This window comes from Malaclemys terrapin, chromosome 3 (assembly GCF_027887155.1).
Source record: "Malaclemys terrapin pileata isolate rMalTer1 chromosome 3, rMalTer1.hap1, whole genome shotgun sequence".
Classification (NCBI taxonomy): domain Eukaryota; kingdom Metazoa; phylum Chordata; order Testudines; family Emydidae; genus Malaclemys; species Malaclemys terrapin.
This window is the reverse complement of record NC_071507.1, coordinates 3,836,752-3,858,847: the sequence shown is the minus strand read 5'-3', so window position 1 is coordinate 3,858,847 and position 22,096 is coordinate 3,836,752. Positions and strand designations below refer to the sequence as shown.

At 43.8% G+C, this 22,096-nt stretch overlaps 1 protein-coding gene across 3 annotated transcripts in view; it reads left to right on the top strand.

Moving 5' to 3' along the window:
- The window catches only part of DHX57 (DExH-box helicase 57), a 33,758-nt gene that overhangs the window by 10,774 nt on the left and 888 nt on the right, over positions 1 to 22,096 (top strand). For all 3 annotated transcript variants that reach the window (XM_054023434.1, XM_054023432.1, XM_054023433.1), the window contains exons 7-23: positions 1,334 to 1,455; positions 1,742 to 1,937; positions 3,172 to 3,296; positions 4,704 to 4,837; positions 6,934 to 6,988; positions 7,719 to 7,924; positions 9,242 to 9,358; positions 9,805 to 9,901; positions 11,519 to 11,692; positions 12,041 to 12,241; positions 13,402 to 13,678; positions 15,421 to 15,516; positions 15,609 to 15,692; positions 16,256 to 16,390; positions 18,102 to 18,176; positions 19,293 to 19,427; positions 21,832 to 22,032. In XM_054023434.1, the coding sequence (XP_053879409.1) occupies positions 1,334 to 1,455; positions 1,742 to 1,937; positions 3,172 to 3,296; positions 4,704 to 4,837; positions 6,934 to 6,988; positions 7,719 to 7,924; positions 9,242 to 9,358; positions 9,805 to 9,901; positions 11,519 to 11,692; positions 12,041 to 12,241; positions 13,402 to 13,678; positions 15,421 to 15,516; positions 15,609 to 15,692; positions 16,256 to 16,390; positions 18,102 to 18,176; positions 19,293 to 19,427; positions 21,832 to 22,032 (2,430 nt within the window). The remainder of the gene's footprint in view (positions 1 to 1,333; positions 1,456 to 1,741; positions 1,938 to 3,171; positions 3,297 to 4,703; positions 4,838 to 6,933; positions 6,989 to 7,718; positions 7,925 to 9,241; positions 9,359 to 9,804; positions 9,902 to 11,518; positions 11,693 to 12,040; positions 12,242 to 13,401; positions 13,679 to 15,420; positions 15,517 to 15,608; positions 15,693 to 16,255; positions 16,391 to 18,101; positions 18,177 to 19,292; positions 19,428 to 21,831; positions 22,033 to 22,096) is intronic.

Below are 22,096 nucleotides of genomic sequence, written 5' to 3'. Positions count from 1 at the left end.
AATGCAGTGTAGATCATGTTATTGTTAGGCCAGTGGTTCTCTAGCTCTTTAATTCTGTATACTTACAGTAGAGCTCTCCTCAGGATCCTCTCTCCCCATTATCCCAGGCCTACACTGCTTGCCTCCCAAAATCCTCCATTCTGTGGATCACCTGAAGGTTCTGCCTGCAGCAGGTGATCCTCAGACGACAATTTGAGAACGACCATTTTAGACGTTTGTAACACCATTGCAGGCAGTAAGAGCACTTGAATTTTCATGGATTTATGTTTCTGACTTTGCATTATTTAAAGAAGAGGGCGATTTTCTTTGAAATCGAGGTAATATGGTGACCAGTATTCTAGTAAATTTTACTGCTTTAGCAATAGGTGTTGGCCAATATTGTAACTAGTACAGTTGCGGAAATGCCTCTGTAGCCAATACACTGCATGTGGGAGTTTCTCTTTTGGAAATCCTTACGATTTACAATTCCTGTTAGGCATAAGTTAACAAATCCGTAAACTTCCCCTGGTAGAAAATGCATCATCAACATTAGAAGATAAGACCATGTACTGTGGCAGAATGCCTATGAGAGAACAGGAAGGAAGCACTATATATTTGGAGTTAATGGGAGCTGGAGGTATTTGGCACCTTTGAAAAACATGCCAGTTCGATTAAGAGCTTAAATATAGCTTAAGGGTAAAATTTTCAAAAGTGGCTAAGGGGTAGGGCCCCCCAGGTTTGAAAACATCGGCCTAAGTTTCTAGCTTTTATCTGTAAAGATAAATCTTCCTGATGCAAACTGAATGTAAATAAATGCAGTTTTGTCACTCTGCTCACAGCTTTGAAAGTTGCAAAATTTTGACCCTAATATTTTTATAAATGAAACCTTAAATGCTGCAGGAATTGATGATTTGGGCCCCCATGCTCACCACAGGAAGCTTTCCACTTCCTATGAGAGAGTAAACTTTTTTAAGCCCTCCTTTTACTTAAACTGCACTAAGGAAAGATTGCCTTGCGTAGCAACTGTTGCTAGATAAATTCAGGCTAAAAATAAGGTGCACATTTTTAACAGAGTAATTAACCTTTGGAACAACTTACTAAGGGATGTGGCTGATGCTCCATCACTTGAAGTCTTTAAATCAAAATTGGATGACTTGCTAAAAGAAATGCTCCTGCTCGGCCACAAAATATGGATTGAATGCAGGAATGACTTGGTAAAATTCTATGGCCTGTCCTATGCAGGAGGTCAGACTAGATGATCATAATGGTCCCTTCTCATCTGAATCTGTGAATCTAGGGCAGGATTTGAGGCTCTTAACCAGAGAGATCAATTTCTCTTCATTATGTTTGTCAGTCTTCTAGGCACTTCCAGTCCATGTTGCAAGAAAGACAGAATCTCCCTGCGTGGGAAGAAAGAGAAACCATTCTTGATTTGCTGACTAAGCATCAGGTGCTTGTTGTGAGTGGCATGACTGGGTAAGGATGTGATTTACACATGCACTTCTAGGATCAAACGATACACGGGAAGGCATATCTAAAGTTTAATTATACAGCCTGTGTTCTGGAATGATCAGGTGGTTGGGTGCATAATTCATTGATGTTAAATTACTGCAGTCGTAGATGAATTTTGAATTATTAAGGAATTTCACATGAAGTGTGACCCAAACTAATAAAAGCAAGGAAATACAAATTGGAATCCAACCTCCTAACTCATTCTGACAAGACATTTTAAAAACATTTAATTAATTTTTTTGTCATGCAGATGTGGGAAAACCACTCAGATTCCTCAGTTTATTTTGGATGCTTCACTGAGGGGTCCTCCAAATAGGGTAGCCAATATCATATGCACTCAGCCTCGCAGGATCTCTGCCATTTCTGTAGCTGAACGCGTAGCCAAGGAGAGAACAGAAAGAGTTGGGGTCACTGTGGGATACCAGATCCGCTTAGAAAGTGTAAAGGTTTGTATGCTTTCCCTGTTTTTTCATCTAGTTCTTTTAAAATGTCTGTATTAGCTGTAAAAGGTGCAGATTGACTGTCCTAGAGATGTAATCCTTTTATCCACAGAATTCATACAGTATGACCAGAGCAATGCGAGCTTCCCCATGCTACCCTGCCATTTTGCCTCAAGCCACACTGTCAGGCACACCTTCTAGGATGAGAAGGTAGTAGTAGTCTTAGTGTACGTTCATTGGGTAGCCTCTCTGCTGAGGTGGCCAACAAAGAAATCAGTACCCGTAGTGGGTTTTGTGATCTGAATACTTGTCCTCTGGAAACTGGAATGAAACCACTTCCATTAGTCACCAAGCAGGAATCAAAGTCCAGCACTTCAGTCCTTAGTGATGTGGGCTGAATTGAGCTAACTTCCTACTAGTGATATTCTGTAGGCCATCCATTCCCCCTTTTCTAACATTTTTCTTGGATAAAGCAGACTTAGTATTTTAAAGCTTTTTCTGTCATTTGACTTCTCCTGTCATCCACATTTGACAAATTTTGCATCAATACAATTTGCAGAAGTAAAGTCAAAACTAAAATAAAGACTGTCAAGGATCTGAAGCTAAAAAGTTGATTGAACAAATTGTAAAATAAGTTTTGAGTGAAAAACAAAACAGATTAGTTTACAATGGCTACCAATTGTTTTGCAAAGGGTTTGATTTTTAGTTTGTTTTGTCCGTCCCTTCTTAATTTTAGCCTTGCTCTTTTTTTCTGTCTCTGCTGTTGACCACAATTGCAACACCTTTTCATTCTGTCCCATAGGGCAAAATATGCATCACTCATGAACGATTCTATATAAACCTTCATTAGTCAATCAAATAGAGATCAGAAACACAGACAACCCTCTTCCTCCAGAGCTAGTCTCATCACCCTTTCCATAGCTCTCACCTTCATTGACGGAGACAAATGGTCAAGCGTTTAACATGCAGCTACTGAAGCAGGAAAGAATAAGATGAGATAGTTTAGATATGTCATTGTCCTTTTGCAAAAGGGCTCCTTGTTAAGCACCAGATAACTGCATTTAAGTTGAATTAAGGGTAAGGTGAGAGGAAAAATTGCTTGCTCCTGCTTGAAGCAAGGACTGTTCAGGTTGGACACGAGTGGCGTATGGCAACGTGCTCTTACTAGACTTTGTATTAGGAAAGCTGTTAAACTTTTAAAACTTCACTGAATGTTTTGTGTCCTTGCTTACTGTTCCAGTCACTAGCTACCAGGCTGCTGTACTGCACTACTGGAGTGCTGCTGAGAAGACTAGAAGGAGACATGACTTTACAGGGAATCACCCATGTTATTGTTGATGAAGTTCATGAAAGAACAGAAGAGAGGTAAATAGTTCCTTATTCCATAACTGAAAAGCAAATACATGAAGGTGAGCACTGAGATGACTGAGTAACAAACGACTAAAGTCAAACTGCTTCCAGCCAGTGTGATGGGCTACTGGCAGCACTCTGCATGCACGGCCATATGGGAGATTCTGGTTACTGCTCCTGGTCTCTTTCTCCCTGGGGACTAAGGGATTTGTTTGTGCTGTGGCAGCTCCTTGAGGAGAAGGCACATCGGTCAACCCTCCCGCTTCCAGTCGCCCATCACAGTTGCAGTCACATTTTAAGGAAAGTTTTAGGATGGGACAGGAGGGACAACAGAGAGGTGGGTTCTTTAGGTCACTATCTCTTCCCTATTTCAGTTCACTGTCCTCCAGCTACCCTAATGCTCCACATGCTGCCTCTGGAAGCCCTAAAGACCCCCTCCCATCCCAAGTAGAACACCCCAAATGAGGCTTTCCCAGTTCAGAATTTCCTTACTCTTCCCCCTCCCAACCCTGTTGTAATCCAACCTCTCCCAAACACACCTCTCTTACCAGCTGGTGCTCTGGAAGGGGATAGGTCTGTTGGTAACTCTAAAAGCAGAGAAGAAGGGACCTGCAAGATGCTTTTAGTACTTGTTGGCCAGCTGCAGCTATGTGGACGGTCTCTGGGTAAGCTTAAAAGCATTGGTCGTACCCTGGAAAGCTCTGAACTGTCTGCGACCTGCCTGCCTGATCCTGATCCTGCCTGCCTGCGACCACCGCTCTCCCTACAACATACTGCCACTGCTGTAGTCATTGGAGATGCTCGAGCCACTTCATTCTAAAGGAGAGGGGGCTGCTGGCAAGGGTGTTCCTTGGGGGTGGGGCGCACAGGACAGGACACCCTTCCCTTCCACCTGGCTTTCCCCCAGTTCAAAAACTAGCTGCACTTGATGACCTTCTAGGCCTCCTGCAAAAGCCATGTACTTGACATGTTTTTTGGTGAAGGTGGTGGGAATGCTCCCATGGGGAGAGGGATGAAAAGGGGTTGTCTGTTGCTTTGATTTACTGGCTGGCTGAGTTAATATATGTGTGTGCGGTTATTTAATACTGTTGGGTGGCGGTTACTATGTTATCATCAGCTTAATTAACTGTTAGGGCACCCAAGAGCTTGTATTGTTTAAATCTAAGTAAATATACGAAGGAATCCAGACATTCTGGAAAGGGACAGCCCAAAAGTAGGTAATTATAACCCAAGGTCACTTATAGTAAATTACCAAATTCCTAGCTAAAGGCCATTGCCAGAGAGGCACTATTGTGAGTGCAGCTTGACATGGTGGTGTTGCCACGCTGGTGGAGACACCAGGAAAGGGAGCAGATTAGAGAGAGAGGAGATCTGGAAATTAACACTGAAGAAATTCAGTTGTCTTTTGCTTGTTTTCTTCAGTGACTTCTTGCTGCTGGTTTTGAAGGATATTATGTTTCAGAGGCCAGACCTGCGTATTATACTAATGAGTGCCACCTTGAATGCAGAGCTTTTCTCTCAGTACTTTAACTCCTGTCCAGTTATTAACATACCAGGTGAAGAACGGTTATTTTTTTTATTATCCACTACAAGTTATTTTACAGGCTTGGTTTCAGCTTAGTCCAGTAATTTTACAATAGAGTGGGGAGTGTTTCTCTGTTAGTGTATCGTACAATGTTACCTATGAATAATAGCACTGTTTAGCTTAGGGACAGAGGTTACAAACAATGTCTGATTGGTTTAGGGGCAAGCGTGTCAGGCTTTCCCAGCACCTGATGGTGATCGTACCACAGGCTATAAAGGGCAGCCTAGGCATGAACCTAAAGAATAAATGTACCATTTGTTTAGTTTTACTTTATAGAACTGCAAGTCTGTTTGCCTACAAGAATCTGTCCATCAAATAAAGCACCGTCACATATAGTTTGGCATAAGACCCACTTACAAATATGTAACATCAATATATTTTATTACATTTGGGAAATAGCATTGTCTTCCATTGACCTGAGCTCAGTGCTATTTTTTGTTCATTTTCTATCTTTTAGCGATGTATCTCTAGCATGAGGCTTTCCCCACGCCAGACAGTTTCCATTTGCCTCTCTTCCAGAAGCCATAGAAGAGTTCTTGCAGACGAGAGGAATTCAGGACATATAACACTGTCCTAGGCTGCGGTCGTACCTATGTGCATTCATGAAGCCTTATTTTGTCTCTAAAAATGTCCTTTCTTGGACAGGAAGATCTCATTCCATCTACATTTTCCTCTGGCTGAAGGATTTCCTCCAAAGTCTTATTAACACTGCTGCTTTATGGACAGCAGGGGTTGCTGCTTACAGCAACTTCAAGAATCCCTTCCTTTGTTAGGACCGGTGTGCTGCATCCACTCATGCCCTCAGCCACTGCCTTCTCAGATCAGATACGAAGATGGGGATTTAGTTGCAGGGTTCACTAAATTCATTTAAAATATAGAGAATGAGTAAATATTAAAATGCTTTGTAATTTTTTTTGTTTTAAAAACCTGAATTTGGTAAACAAGCAATTCATCTTTTTAGTTGGAGCCTTTTTGGAGATGATTTGCTCCTTTATCAGATGATATTCCCCAGTAAGCACAGTGCCTGGATGAAGAGCAGGTGTTTGCAGCTAAATCCAGATAAAGCAGAGGTGATACTACTGGACATGTTTCGAAGAGTTGCATTATTCCGTAGTGCCACTCACAGTAGTGGGTGTCTGCCCAAGTGTGCATGATTTATTGTCCTCTTGGGCTCCCCATTGAGACTGGATGTTCAATAGCAGCACAAAATGCCTTTTACCCCCTTTGGCTGGCCAGGAGAAATTGTCCCACTCTGCCAGATGTGACCTTCTGTATTGCAACATATTTATATATGAGAATGAAACCATAGCTACTAAAACTCCAGCTGGTGCAACCCACCTGCTGACTATCACTGGTCATTGGCTACCCATCAAATATCAGATCAAGTTTAAGGTGCTGATCATGATCCTCAAAACTCAGTGTGCTGCCCCTGAGTTATTTCAGAGACAGCTTGACCTTGCTGCAGTCCTCAGAATGATGGAATTTTCTATGCCAAGGGGACCTGGAGACAGAGCCTTCTCGGAGGTTGGCCTACAGCTCTGGATCTCCCACAAGAGCCAAGAATGGCAAAAAACTTTATCTGCAAGACCCAGCTCTCTGACATAGCTTCCCCAAAACAGGAAAAAACAATCCCTTCTCTTCTGGTAAACGGGGAGGGGCTCGAGTATCCAGGGGTACGTGTAGGCCCCCATTTGGATGTACGCACATTTATACAGTGCTCAGATATCACACTGAGCATGATATATATACCTAGCTAGATGGAAATACGTTGCTTCCTATCATTCTAATACTGCACCAAATTACCTTGCTCCAGGAATCCTCCTTGTGTAAACTGAGTGAATGCCAGCAGTGTTCTTGAAAAACGTCAGCTATTTGTTCTGGACTAAGTTGTGTTACTGATTGCAGTATAGTTCTAAAAGAACCCACATAGCGCGTTAAGTTCACGAAGGTGGGACAAGGGGTGAAGTGGTGAAACACCAGCGTGAGAAATTATCTATCCCTCCCCTGACCTCCACTCCTGAAATGGTAGCTCGCATTTTGCTTTAAGATTCTAATTTTTCTCTTTAGGTCGGACGTTCCCTGTGGATCAGTTTTTTCTGGAAGATGTAATTGCAGTGACAAGGTATGAAATCATTGACAGCATTCTCACAAGTAACTGCCCTTTGGAAAAGTTAAATAGGATATCTCCATTAATTTATTTATTTTATCTCCTAGAACTGGAAGGGACCTTGAAAGGTCATAAAGTCCAGTCCCCTGCCTTCACTAGCAAGACCAAGTACTGATTTTACCTCAGATCCCTAAGTGGCCCCCTCAAGGATTGAACTCACAACTCTGGGTTTAGCAGGCCAATTTTCAAACCACTGAACTATCCCTCCCCCCAGTAGTTCCATTGTTGTTTGCAACATAGTTGTAGTTGTGTCGGTCCCAGGATATTAGAAAGACTAGGTGGGTGAGGCAGTATCTTTTATTGGGCCAACTTCTCTTGGTGAGAGCGTTTTTCAAGCCCCACAGAGCTTTTCTTCAGGCCTGGGAAAGGGACTCCAAACATCACAGCTACATACAAGGTGGAACAGATTGTTTAGCACATATTCTAAAGGACCATTCAAACTTTACAATATGTGCTAACTACTTATGCTAAGAGTGAAATTCCCAGCACTCCTACCTGCTGCTAGAAAGAGTGACAGAAGAGAGAAGTCAGGGCTATGATTAGCCACTGATATTCTTTATGTAAATTTGTAAGGCATGTAGGTACCATGGTGATGGGCATGGCATAATACCCTGACAGCTTAATTTAAAGTGTAGACTGTACAAACTGCTTTCCCTATGACTGAATTCTTTCTGCTCATGTTCAGGTATGTCTTAGAGGATGGTAGTCCGTACATGAACAACACGAAACGAGGTCCAGAAGAGAAACTTAAAGCAAGGCGCAAGAGGACTGCGTTAGAAGAAGTAGAGGAAGATCTAAGATGTGCTCGCCTCCTAGAGGATGACACTATTGTCAAGGATTCAGTCCCAGACCAGCAATTAACTTTTAAACAGCTCCTGCTACGGTACAAAGGTAATCTCTCTCTCTCTCTCATCCCAAAAAGCATATTCACACGCCCAGCAGGTACTCTGGATACTACACGTCTTTTCATAATTTGGGGCTTCATGATGTAAAGTTCAGTTTTCTGTGAGGTATTAACAGGAGTGCCGTATGTAAGATATGGGAGATAATTGTCCCACGCCACTCGGTACTGGTGAGGCCTCAGCTGGAGCACTGTGTCCAGTTCTAGGTGCCACCTTGTAAGAAAGATGTGGCCAAATTGGAGAACCCAGAAGAGGGCCACAAAAATGGTGAGGTTTAGAAAATCTGACCTATGAAGAAAGGTTTTTAAAAAAACTGGGCAAGTTTAGTCTTGAGAAAAGAAGGCTTGTGAGTGACTTGATAAAGAGGACGATGGTCAATTGTTCTCCATGTCCACTGAAGGCAGGACAAGAAGTAATTGGCTTCATCTGGAGCAAGGGAGATTTAGGTTAAATAGATGGAAAACTTTCTAACTGTCAGGGTAGTTGAGCACTTGAATAGGATACCAAGGGAGGTTGTGGACTCCCCATCATTGGAGGTTTTTAAGGACATCTGTTAGGGATAGTCTCGGTTTACTTGGTCCTGCATCAGCACAGGGGCTCGACTAGATGGGAAGCTCCCGTTCCAGGGCTTCGCTGGGGTGTATATTGACGTGCAAAATAGTGATCCGATAAGGCTGCATTATGTTATCCACCCAGCCTTCTTTTCATTGTAATCCTTCATGTACAGCTCTGGGGTTGTATCTTCAAGGGTGGGGATGGGGGGAAGATTGTAGTAGCCCAAATGGGTAAGAGACTTTTAGGGTCTGTTGTATCTAAGAAATTAAATACTGGGAGGAGGCAGAACCGAGTTTGTGTGCAGGGTCCTGGAGACCTCTGGTGTCAATCCTCGGCTGCCCCCATGGCATTCCCGACTCCTGCCTGCTACCAGTGTGGGTGAGCTGGGCTGGGCTGGCACCAGTGTGTTTGTTCATTGGATTTGGCACACGGGGAGTGTGGTGCATTGGGAGTATATGAGACCCAATAGGGTGTGAGTGAGAAGAGAGGAGAGTGGGAGGAGTGGTAGAGTTCATGAGGAGATGTCAAGTGGGGAAGAATGAATGCGGGGGGGGGGGGGGGGGATAGATTGCACTCAGAGGTATTACACTTACTGTACCCTTCAGCCGTATTAACAGGGATGTAGGATCCTGCTTAGTGAAAGGGTGCTGATCCTCTGTGGGGCCATTTTCTCAGTGAACTGTATAATGTCTGCTCTTTGATGAGACACCAACTCACCTACGCTCCTACCCTGCTTTCATTTCTCTTTCAGGGGTTAGTAAATCAGTGTTAAAAACGATGGCTGCCATGGACTTAGACAAAGTTAATCTGGAATTAATAGAGTCCCTGCTGGAGTGGATAGTCAGTGGCAAACACTCATACCCACCAGGTAACCTGACTGTCCATTGTGGGTTGTATAACAGGGACTACATGCAACAGTTATGTGCTTGTATAGATTGTGCCAAGTTGCCGCTTTCATCCAAAACATCATTTCCATAACTTCCGAATTTATCTGAGCACATTTGAGTCGATGGGAGTGGGGAGGCCCCTAATTTCTGTGGGGATGGGGGGCAGATGGGTACACCGGGCCAGCACAAAAACTGTAGCAAAGAGATGAACTTTTGACAGTATGCTGACATCTTTATCTGTCTTGTCTGGTTAGATTGTAAATTCTTTGGCATGGGGTCATTGCTGCTGGTGATTTTATATAGTGTGTAGCAAAACGGAGCTCCAGTTTTGACTGGGGGCCTTTGTGCACTGTGGTAAAATCAAAGTGTAATACTACGTTTTAGCTTAACTCTTCTATTGACTCTTTTCTTTCCCCTGTATGTACAGGTGCTGTACTGATATTTTTGCCTGGTCTAGCAGAAATTAAGATGCTTTATGAACAGCTACAGTCTAATGCCCTTTTCAATAATAGACACAGTAAACGGTAAGTCAAGAGTGTCCCAAAACCATTAGCGTGTTGAAGTTAAATCAAGGGTAAAGAAACTGATTTAAAAAAAAGTTACCTTCTACTCAAACTCTGATATCTGTCTCCAGTTACAAGTGCAGATTACTTATTGTTTGAGACAGCAGGTGATGGAGAAGGCTTAGATGCCATTATCTGGAACAGGTCCTTTATGAGTTAGCACAATGGCTCAACCATCATGCACTTAGCACATTTGCCATGTAAGTTCTAGTCCCGTTTCCTCAAACTGGAGAAGGGAAAGTTGCAGTTTTGGTGACCAAGATAAATATAACTTGAGAATGTTGGGAGGCAGTCAGATACCACGGTAATGGGTGTGGTATAAGAACCTAGATAGTCTTTCTGTGCTATCTGCAGTGGGTCTTCACGCACTAGCTAAAGCGAGCCAATGGAAGGCTGAAAAATGAAGAATCTAACTTTATCTTTTACCCTGTTTTGCACTTCAAAAAATCTGCATTTTTAGCGCTGTGAAGTATTGGGTATTTCTAAGGTAAAACATTCTATATTTTGTGGGAATGGGCAGGAAGAAAATCAAGAAAGAGGGAAAATAAGCTTATACTTGGAGGGGAGCTGTCCCATGCATATTTAGATCACGATCTGAACGTTGCATTTAAACAAGAAGGAATTCTCCTGGTTAGGTTGAGTGACCTTAGCCTGATGTGTTGTGGTGACCAAATTTCTCAGCAGAATAGAGTAACGCCCACAGAATGACTTGTGTAAATCTGGTGGCAGCCTTGGTTGTACATACTGTTTTAATTTCAATCTTTCAAAAAGCACTTAGCTAAGCCCTTGGCCAGTAATAGCGAATCATAGGACATGTGTCGACTTAGGCATGCAGACCCTATCACTACCGGGCTTCTTAAGCCTTCTGGTGAGTAAATGGGGGAGGAGCTTATGGGGCTAGAAAGACAGCAGAACCCTACAAGGCAGAAATCTTGGCAGAATCCCTGACCGGCTTTGGGGAAAGAAGGTGGGCTCCCACTTAGTTGCTCAGAAGAGCTCTGCTCTCAGGGACCCTTCAGCAGAGACTGCAACCCAGCTCTGAAACCCTGTCTTCCCCCCCTGAGAATATTTTAAAGGCCTGCTCCCTGTGACCTGTGCACGGTAGGGTACTCAACCCTATCACAGCGCCACTTAAGGGACTGGATCTGTTCAGTCTAGGGGCTGATGGGACTGTGGAGAGAATCAAGAAAACCAAGGTCGCTGTTAGACTCTTAAGGGGTGGGTCTCATTTTCTTTGCTCCTTTTGAGTCCCAGGCTCACTTCTCCGTCAGCAGCCAAATCCAATTACTGGATATTTGCAAGTAAACTCTGTGGGCTGCATTCTGCTGGGTGATTGTATCTACCAGAAGAACTAATGGTGAGATGTAGCGAGGAACATGTCCTTTCCGTAATCCATGGCCCCTGGAGTCCCAATCTGAAGTTGTAGCAGGACAAGGGGCATGGGCTGCACATGGGCTCCGTTCTGAGAATGGGAATGTACAACCTACGATACTCTGGGCTAAAGCTTGTGTGAATGGACGGATGTTGGTAGGAAGAAAGGTTGGCAAAGATAAGCATGCTCTCGTCTTTCTCTTCTAGGTGTGTTGTTTATCCACTCCATTCCTCACTGTCCAGTGAAGACCAGCAGTCTGTGTTCCTGAAGCCCCCTCTAGGAGTTACCAAGGTCATCATATCTACGAACATTGCAGAAACGTCCATCACCATTGATGATGTGGTCTTTGTGATTGATTCTGGGAAAATGAAAGAGAAAAGGTATTGGGATTATTCTGGTGGAACTGTGATCTCAGAGAATGATGTGTTCTGCATGGTATCTGTTTAAAAAAACTGTCCAACACATCAGAGTCTGAATTCATATCTGTTAAAGAGCCGGAGAAAATCTGAAAGGGCCTCGTTCTGCAGCTTACTGTGTGCACAAAGCTCCCATTGATTCCGTGGGAGTTTCATGCACGGCCCTGTTACAGACGTGCATCCATAGTGTTGGTAGTTATGGCCTTCCAAAAGTTGGCAGTACCTCTCTGCTTGAGCTTTGGTGTCGGTGCTCTTCGCCTGCTTGAAGTGAAACTCCCATCCTCATCCATTTTGACTTGTTTCTTCTTGTAGGTACGACCCCAGCAAAGGAATGGAAAGTCTGGAAGACACATTTGTGTCCAAAGCCAATGCATTGCAAAGGAAAGGGCGGGCAGGGCGCGTAGCCTCTGGAGTCTGCTTTCATCTTTTCAGTAGCCATCACTACAATCACCAGCTTATAAAGCAGCAGTTACCCGAAATACAAAGAGTGCCTTTGGAACAGCTCTGTCTCAGGTAAACCATTATCAATGTCATCGGTCTTAAAGGGCCGGCCCCCAGGAGGTCCTCTCTCTCCAGGCTGGAGCAGCAGAGTTGTCACACCCCTACCAAGCTCCTGACATCATGGGAACCAGCAAGCCCCCCTCTCGTCACTTTTGTTTTGTTGATTGGCTGTTGATTGCTCTCATCTCTCACTGACTAACACTCTACCTCTGCTTCAGGACCTTGGTCTTCCCACCCACCATGTTACTGCTTACCCTCTCCCTCAAACCCATCCTCCACTCACCATTTCCTTGGCTGGCCCCACCCCTATAAACAAAGGCAGTGCTAACAAGATATTCCTCTGAGCACTTTGCTGGTATGTTGCATTCCTTTCCTGCAGCCCCATGTTTGTTGTCTTTTTAAATTACAAATTCTTTTGGAGGTAGAGGGACTACTGCGTCTTCTAACGTGTTTGCACGCAGCCTCGTTCAATTCCAATTAGGCACTACTGCAATATAAATATTAAAGAGGGAGGCCTTTGACGTTGGACCTCATTCCATACATTCCTTTACAAAATGGAGTCTTCTAGGATGCAAAACAATGCCAGTAATTTAGGATTAGAAGGTACTTTTGCAAAGCCAAAGCCCAGTGATGTAAATGGGAGTCTTTGCATTGACTTGAATGGGCTCTGAATCAAGTCTGTGGGATCAAAACTCTTCCCTAATTGTTCTGGGCCGCTTCCCAAGTTGAATTATGCCTTATTGGCTCTTGACCAGGAGGAATGGCAACCTGTTAGATTTATGGTTCGAGGGGCCTGTACAAAAAGATGGGTCTTGCACCATGTTGTGACCGTCATCGGATCTGAGCGTGTCCTGATCTGCAGTAGTAGCAGGTTCCCTAGTCATTAGTTAGCTCACAGCCCCTGCAGCTGCAGTGGCAAAGGGTGGGGAAGAGGCCATCTGGGATAGGTTAGCCAGTGCCTGTTAAGGGCTTTAAAGATAAGGATCAGTATCTTGAAAAGGATCAGGAAGTCAGTAGGGAGCCAGTGTGGACCATGGAGGACTGGTTGGCTGTGGTCCCATTGACATGCCTATCTAGAAAGCAGGCCATGGGGAGGGCATTCTCAGTGATTTGGAAAAAGTTTGCGGCTTTGTCCTATGTCAGCAGACTGAGTTGTCGTCTTTTTCCTTAAGAATTAAGATTTTGGATATGTTTTCTGCACATGACCTTCAATCTGTCTTATCCCGCCTGATTGAGCCGCCAAGAATTGAATCTCTGCGTGCATCGAAAGTGCGACTGCAGGACTTGGGCGCTTTAACTCCAGATGAAAAGCTCACCCCCTTGGGGTATCACTTGGCCTCCTTGCCTGTGGATGTGCGGATTGGAAAACTAATGCTGTTTGGCACCATTTTCCGTTGTCTGGATCCTGCACTAACGATAGCAGCAAGTCTGGCCTTTAAGTCCCCTTTTGTAAGTATGCCATTCTAATAAACTACATCTGTGTGTCAAAATTTGAAAGTAATGTGTTGTATTCATAAGTGAATATTGCAGTATACTGCAACATAGTAATCTTAAATTTCTTACCAGTTCCACTTACTGCACAGAGCATCTTTGTGTTAGTTTGAAATGTTTTTGTGTCTGAACTGGAAATATTCATATCATAAGTACATGCAGAGACAGAAGTATCAAGAACAGTTTGATCCCTAATAAAAAGAACATAATATTTGACTGGAGGGTGGAATTCTTTTGAGCAGAATAACTAATTATTGTTTTCAAATAATGTAAGTAGAGGCCAAAATAACACCAAGAGAACAGCAGTCCTGTTCAAGAGTATGAAATTGATCAAAGCTTGAAGTGATTATAAATATTAACGAGTACATAAAGCTTCAATTTTTAATTCTTGCTGAGTCCAGAAATACAATCTATGAATGTGTGTGCAATGAATAGTCCTCGTGAAATTATAGGTGTGTGCTTTACATATCCTATGCCAACCTGTGTTTGGAAGCAGTGGTGTTAGTGTTCGTGGTGGTTATGAAGCTGACAGTTCTGAGCTCTGAACATAATGTCGATTCCTGATCTCAGGCTGTGTCTGTGCACGTCCGCTTAGCTTGTAAAATCAGCTGTTTGTTCTGTAGTTTTTAGATATCTGTCTAAAGCAGTATACAACCTCATCGCAAAGATCAGGACTGAGCATTCCATCTCAGTATATGGTTTTGCCAGCTATAGTTAATGGTACCAACAGTCTCTATTGTGGACAATACAATCATGAAATTGCCTCTGCAAATCCCTCAGCGTCGGAGTTGCGTAAGTCTGGAATGTATTAGAGCGGCATAACTGTGTTTGGTGCCCATACGTCAGCTGCAGATCTGTTTTGTTGAATCATGGTTCCAAAATGCCCCATCCCATAGCCATTCTCTTTCCATAGAAGATAGATGGCTTTCAGACTTTCTCTTCCCTCCTCTTTCCTTCTCCATTGTACATTTCTCCTTTTAGCTTTAACTGAATGAAATTGTTAGGGGTTTTAAAGATATGGTTTTGATAGGTTTTGGCAGATCCAGAGCAGGGCTCTGCTTTTAATTCTTTCTTTCCTGAGCCACCAGTTGACATATGGAGGGCCTGGTGCAGGGGCATTCCCCTCTCAAGTGTTACGGCTGTGAGACATTCATTCCCAGTCAGAAGTGGGAAGGTGGTAGGCTCAGGGTTTTCTCTAGTGTAGACGAGGCCTTTCTAATGCTTCCTAATCTCCTCCAATGAGGTCTGCAGGGGCCGTTCTCTGAAAGAGAAAGGAAGGTTGTTCCCCAGCATGTTGCTTCTGCAGATGCAGCCTGATCCTCCCTCCTTCTGTTTCTTGACAGTTACGTTATTGAGAGTAGGGGAAACAGAGTTGCTTAGGACTGTTCTGGAAGTGAAGCTTTTTATAATATCAAATCTGTGGTCAGTATGCATTCCTCCCCTAATGAATATATTGCTTAGGGATGGTTCTGGGACCAGTGGATCACAGCATGCAACTCCGACAGCGGAGTCTGCGTAGGCAATATACCCAGATGACTTCTGTTACTGCTTAGGAAACATATTTCCTCATGGATATGAGGACTGCAATCAGTAGCTTACTGGTCATGTAAGAAAGACAACGTGCCTCCCCGATGAGAAAGCACCTGCTTTGAGCAACGACGGGAGAAGCAGAGATGAAATGTGTCCATCTATTTATTTAGGTGTCTCCATGGGATAAAAGGGAGGAAGCGAACAAAAAAAAGCTGGAATTTGCAATAGGAAACAGTGATTACCTGGCTCTTCTCCAGGCTTATAAGGTGAGCTAAAAATCAGTGACCCAGATCCAAAGTGTGTCCGTGTTCTGAAATTCAAGGCATCATTCATAAAGTTTGGTTTTTCCATTATTTAGGGATGGCGCTTGAGTACCAAAGAGAGTTCTCGTGCAAGCTACAGCTATTGCAGGGAGAACTTCTTATCAGGAAGAGTTCTTCAAGTAAGTCAGTTTTGATTCGGTATTTTTCAGGATTATTTTTAAAAAGACAGTAATCTCCATCATCTTGTCCATCACATCCCTCTTTATTTCATCTCCTCTCCCTGCCCCATCCTTCAGATCTTCTTCCAAGTTCAGCCGCGAGCTGGGAAATATTACTGACTGTAACTTCAGCCAACTGTCAGAGCCTGTAATCCTAGTGTAACCAGATATGTTTAACTTCAAAATCAACCCGAGGCTCAGACCAATGTTGGACTATTTCAGCTCAGAAGGAATTGGCTCGAGAAAGTTCTGAACAATGGCAAAAGCTGGGTTTGGGAACCTGTCAACCTTAACGGCAAGCTCTCCCTACTCTGTTTGATTGGATAACGTCTTCAAATGGGTGCCATTTCCTGGAGTTCTCACATATCCGCTGGTTGTCTTACTGCAAGCAACCAAAGTGATCATAGGTGATGGCGAGAGATGCCAAAGGATAGTCCTTGTGATTGGTGTTTTAACTGGGGAATCTGGTGTGAATTAACCTCATGTGCATGTGGCACTCTTCAAGGCTTTCTGTTGACTTGTAGGAAATGGCGAGCCTAAAAAGGCAATTCACAGAGCTGCTGTCGGACATTGGATTTGTGAAGGAGGGGTTAAGAGCCAGGGACATGGAGAAGAGGTGGTCTCGAGGAGACGGTGTTTTGGATGCTACAGGAGAAGAGGTAACTGGAGCGTTAGTGCTTTAAACTGCTGCTTTGGTCTCTAATCGGCCTTTGTAGCAACGTTCGGTGTGGTGTGCTTGCTGGAGCTGGCTTGTCTCACTATCCAATGTGATTAGTGGTCGCCATTTTCTTCTTTTTCAATCTACCATCCCTCCTCCCTTCTACTTTGGAGACTCGTATTGTAATATACGTCTGGGGTCAGACACTGAGGGAGTTAGCCACTGGGAGATTTTATACTCTTGGTTCTACAGCAACAAATCTGAGGTGCATGCACACTGTCTAATGAATAACCACTCTGCCATAGCCCTGTGGCAGGACATGCAATTCCCACAGCGTGGATCCGCACAGGCAGTGCGATTGGAGGTGGGTCGCTTTTCTGCACTCTCCTAGTGCGGCTTTCCAGTATAGCCCTAATGAGAGCTGTAATCACAACGGGACAGAGGTGTAGATGACTGTTGCGAGGTCCATGTTGGAAAGGATGGCTGCGCTCTCCTGGCCAGTTCTGTAGGGTGGAAGGCGCTATGAGTGAATCCAGGGAGCATAATAGATCCAAGGAAACCGAATGTCTGGTATGCACCATCCGACTGTTTTTAACCTCTAGTTAATTATCAATTGAAGGAATTAACCACTGGAGTAGTTAAGGCCTTGTCCACGCTGTACAGTTCACTTGAGTGACTGGCACACTGGTGTGACCACTCAAACTGGCCCAGCCCGAGTGAGAGGTGAGAGCAATCACACTCGAGTTGCTGGATCCACACTGGTGCTGCACTCAGTTAGGTCAGGTGCTAGGCCTTCTGGAGGCATTTCCCATGGTTCTTAGCAGCTCATGGTTCATATCCATGCTCTAATCAGAGCTGTCTTGTGAATTCTTTCACAGCATATTGTGGGATAACTTGTCTGTTCTTTCTGGGCACATGTGCAGATGTGATCTTAGCCTACCAAGTCAGTAAAGTAACCCACTTCCAGGTTGGTGCACACTAGATTGCTGTCTATGGCCTACATTCCAAACAGTGTGAAGGCATGGATCCAACCTGGAGCAATGACCTATTCTAGATATGTTCATATACCTCACTCATGGCCATATTATCTGTGCACTGATACCAAATGTTGCAATTAATGCAACTCTCATTTTGGGCACAGGAGATAGATACTGGGTATTAGATGTGGTTGAGGGCATTTCAGCCCTATGAAAGCAGGAGTGTGCTTTGCTAAGGAGATCATGCAGGCCGCATGGAGCAGTAGAGACAGCTGATGTAGGTTTTAATAGCTGTGGAATCTCCTTATGCCGACTGGCAGGTCTGGAGCAGGACACCAAGCATAGAATGGTGAGACTACATCATCGTGCGGACCTGGGATGGTTTGTGATTTACCCTAGGAATCAACTACTTAGTAGCATGGAATAAATGTTTGAGGAGTGTCCAGATTAGCTGACAAACATATTAACTATTGCAAATTAATTGGCAATTTAGTTTAATTAAAGGTTAAAAAAAAGTATAGTCAAGAGTGCAGAATCCATTAACTGCTCCTGATATGAAGTTACATAGTTGGCTCAAAAGGAGGATACCCACAGTGTCAGTAATTTAGTTTTAATATGAAGTCATGTTCTATAGTGAATCAAGAGATCCCTGGTTTTCATTGAAGGGTCACTGGTATAAGGCATGTAGGTAGTAACCTGGAATTGTAGTACTTATTGTATGTATTTATTTCACAGGCAAACTCTAATGCAGAGAACATCAAGTTGATATCAGCAATATTATGTGCTGCTCTGTATCCCAATGTTGTCCAGGTAAGAGGGTGCTTTTTTCCTTTTCCATCTTCATTTGCGTCCCGCTCCCTTTTGAGTGGCAGATCTGTACTGAATGCTTTGATTCTGCAAAAAGAATGAGGAGTACTTGTGGCACCTTAGAGACTAACAAATTTATCTGAGCATAAACTTTCGTGGGCTAAAACCCACTTCATCGGAATGGAAAATACATGCAGTGGAAAGTACAGTAGGAAGATATATATATATATATACACCGAGAATATGAAAAAATGGGTGTTGCCATACCAACTCTAACGAGAGTAATCAATCAAGGTGGGCTATTCTCAGCAGGAGACAGACTGCCTCCAGTTTAAGGCTATGATACCTCCACTGAGCATGCTGCCCCTATTGCTTTAGGCCTTGGCAACTGAACTCCCGTTTACAAACTCATGTAGCCGGCTACTGCTGTTATTCCAAGACTTCTATTTTGAGAGTGATCTTAAGATACCAGGCGCATGCATCAGGAACCACCATACGCCACAGTCTGAACATGAGCAGAAGGAAATGAATTCTGGGACGAAAGCTGGAACGTTTTAAAACCGACCCCCAAACTGTATCGAGTAGTTTTGCAGAGTGCTGACAGTACTCTGGTAATGGGGTCTAGATGCTTCCAAAGTCACCTCTGGGATGAGACCAAGCAAAACCATATCCTAAAAGGCATTTGTTTGAGAGTTACGAGCAACTGAAAATATTGGGTTAGCTGCGAGCTGGAATGCAACACAGAAGCCTTTCTTAATGTCTACTGTAATACTAAGGGGGGAGATTTAGGTTGGATATTAGGAAACACTATTTCACTAGGAGGGTGGTGAAGCCCTGGAATGGGTTACCTAGGGAGGTGGTGGAATCTCCTTCCTTAGAGGTTTTTAAGATCAGGCTTGACGAAGCCCTGGCTGGGATGATTTAGTTGGGGATGGTCCTGGTCTGAGCAGGGGGTTGGACTAGATACCTCCTGAGGTCCCTTCCCACCCTGATATTCTATGATTCGTGTTGGTGTTGCCATAGTAATAGACGTGGGGAAAGACTGCTTACTTGGGGCAGGAGGTGTGAGAGAGAAAGAGAGAGATTTATTTTGTCACTATTTATTATCTTCATTTTTAGGTGAAAACCCCCGAGGGGAAATACCAGTATACCAGTGCAGGAGCAGTTAAATTGCACCCAAAGGCAGAGGAGTTGAAGTTCGTTACAAAAAATGACGGTTACGTTCACATTCATCCTTCCTCGGTGAATTATCAAGTAAGGATTTTTTTCCAACTCAGTAAAATACATTGTCTACATTTTAAAAAAAGACATTACTTCAACTAAATGCTGCTTGGATTATGAACTAGAGCACTGACCAGTCTTAAAAATACAGCAACGGCATGATTGAAATCCTCTCAGTGGTGGGTTTTAAAGAATGGCACAGATCACAAGTAAGAACCTCTGTTACAATAGACGACAGAAACTCAAATTATGAAGTTAAGTTTGTAGGGTCAAGCAACTTCATGGCCCAGATTTTCACAATTGCAAGAACACACATTCATGCGGAGTTACCACAATTGGAGGGGGTTGTGCCTGTAGGACCACCACAATTGTCCATGCAATCTCAGGAATTGTGCATGAAATGGCAACTGTTTATGCATGTAGCATCTTTACACAGGCAAATTGACTGAATATGTGGGCTCATATTTCTACCACTGAAATACTTTATTTGTAAATAATTCACTGTTGAAATGCACAGTATCACTTCTTCATATGAGATAAATGATCTAGAGAAAGAGGTAAAAGGTGAGGTGGCAAAGTTTGCAGATGATTCTAAACTGCTCAAGATAGTTAGGACCAAAGCAGACTGGGAAGAACTTCAAAAAGATCTCAGAAAACTAAGTGATTGGGCAACAAAATAGCAAATGAAATTTAATGTGGATAAATGTAAAGTAATGCACATTGGAAAAAATAACCCCAACTATACATACAATATGATGGGGGCTAATTTAGCTACAACTAATAAGGAAAAAGATCTTGGAGTCATCGTGGATAGTTCTCTGAAGACGTCCACGCAATGTGCAGGGGCGGTCAAAAAAGCAAACAGGATGTTAGGAATCATTAAAAAGGGGGGAGAGAATAAGACGGAGAATATGTTATTGCCCTTATATAAATCGATGGTACGCCCACATCTTGAATACGGCGTACAGATGTGGTCTCCTCATCTCAAAAAAGATATACTGGCACTAGAGAAGGGCAACTAAAATGATTAGGGGTTTGGAACGGGTCCAATATGAGGAGAGATTAAAGAGGCTAGGACTTCTCAGCTTGGAAAAGAGGAGACTAAAGGGGGATATGATAGAGGTATATAAAATCATAAGTGATGTGGAGAAAGTAGATAAGGAAAAGTTATTTACTTATTCCCATAATACAAGAACTAGGGGTCACCAAATGAAATTAATGGGCAGCAGGTTTAAAACAAATAAAAGGAAGTTCTTCACCCAGCGCACAGTCAACTTGTGGAACTCCTTGCCTGAGGGGGTTGTGAAGGCTAGGACTATAACACCGTTTAAAAGAGAACTGGATAAATTCATGGAGGTTAAGTCCATTAAAGGCTATTAGCCAGGATGGGTAAGGAATGGTGTCCCTAGCCTCTCTTTGTCAGAGGATGGAGATGGATGGCAGGAGAGAGAACACTTGATCATTACCTGTTAGGTTCACTCCCCCGGGACACCTGGCATTGGCATATGTTAAAGCCTAAACTTACCCCTTAGAACAGTGGTTCCCAAACTTGTTCCGCCGCTTGCGTAGGGAAAGCCCCTGGCGGGCTGAGCCTGTTTGTTTACCTGCTGTGTCCACAGGTTTGGCCAATCGCGGCTCCCACTGGCTGCGGTTCACTGCTCCAGGCCAATGGGGGCTGCGGGAAGCGGCGGCCAGTACGTCCCTCAGCCCACACCGCTTTCTGCAGCTCCCATTGGCCTGGAGCAGCGAACCGCGGCCAGTGGGAGCCGCGATCGGCCAAACCTGCGGACGCGGCAGATAAACAAACCTGCCCGGCCCACCAGGGGCTTTCCCTGCACAAGCGGCGGAACAAGTTTGAGAACCACTGCCTTAGAACATTGAAATAACAAAATAAATATACTGACTCTATGAGCTTCTATCACAAACACTGAGTTAGAGGCTGCTTTTCTGTATAAAGAAAGAATTGGGGAAAACATCTAACGTTTGAGGCCAAGCTTTATCAATATGGCACAATAGGTCAGCCCGAGTAACTTAGGAGACTGGATCTTTTTCAAGAGACAAGCGAGTAAGAACTGAAGTGCCAGTCACTTTTGTTTAGGCATATTTGAAAATGTTCCCAGGCTGATGTGAAATAATCAGTTTAATTCAGTAACTGCAGTTAATCCCTCGGTTTAATAAACCCTGTAGTTTTAAGTGTGAAATATGTTTTGATAAGAGACGTTTGTGTTCCTAAAACATTTAAGGTTGTTTTTTTATAATAAAAATAAATTGTATATGATGTTTTATACGCACAGGGCAGCGAGCAAGCCCGTAATCTGCAGGGGAATGGGAATCAGATTTATTCCTTAACTGACTGAACATGTGCGCTCAGTGACACTAATGTAATCACCATTCTTACTCCTAACTGACTGCTATCTTCTGGCATTGAATGTTCCAGACCAGGCACTTTGACAGCCCCTACTTGGTGTACCACGAGAAGATCAAAACCAGCCGTGTGTTCATCCGGGACTGCAGCATGGTGTCGGTGTACCCGCTGGTCTTGTTTGGAGGAGGGCAGGTCCATGTGCAGCTGCAACGGGGGGAGTTTGTCATTTCGCTTGATGACGGATGGATTCGTTTCGCAGCAGCCTCCCACCAGGTAATGAAACCCACGAGCAAGATTGTGAGTGCTTCAAACCTTGCTCTGCTTCTGCAACACGCAG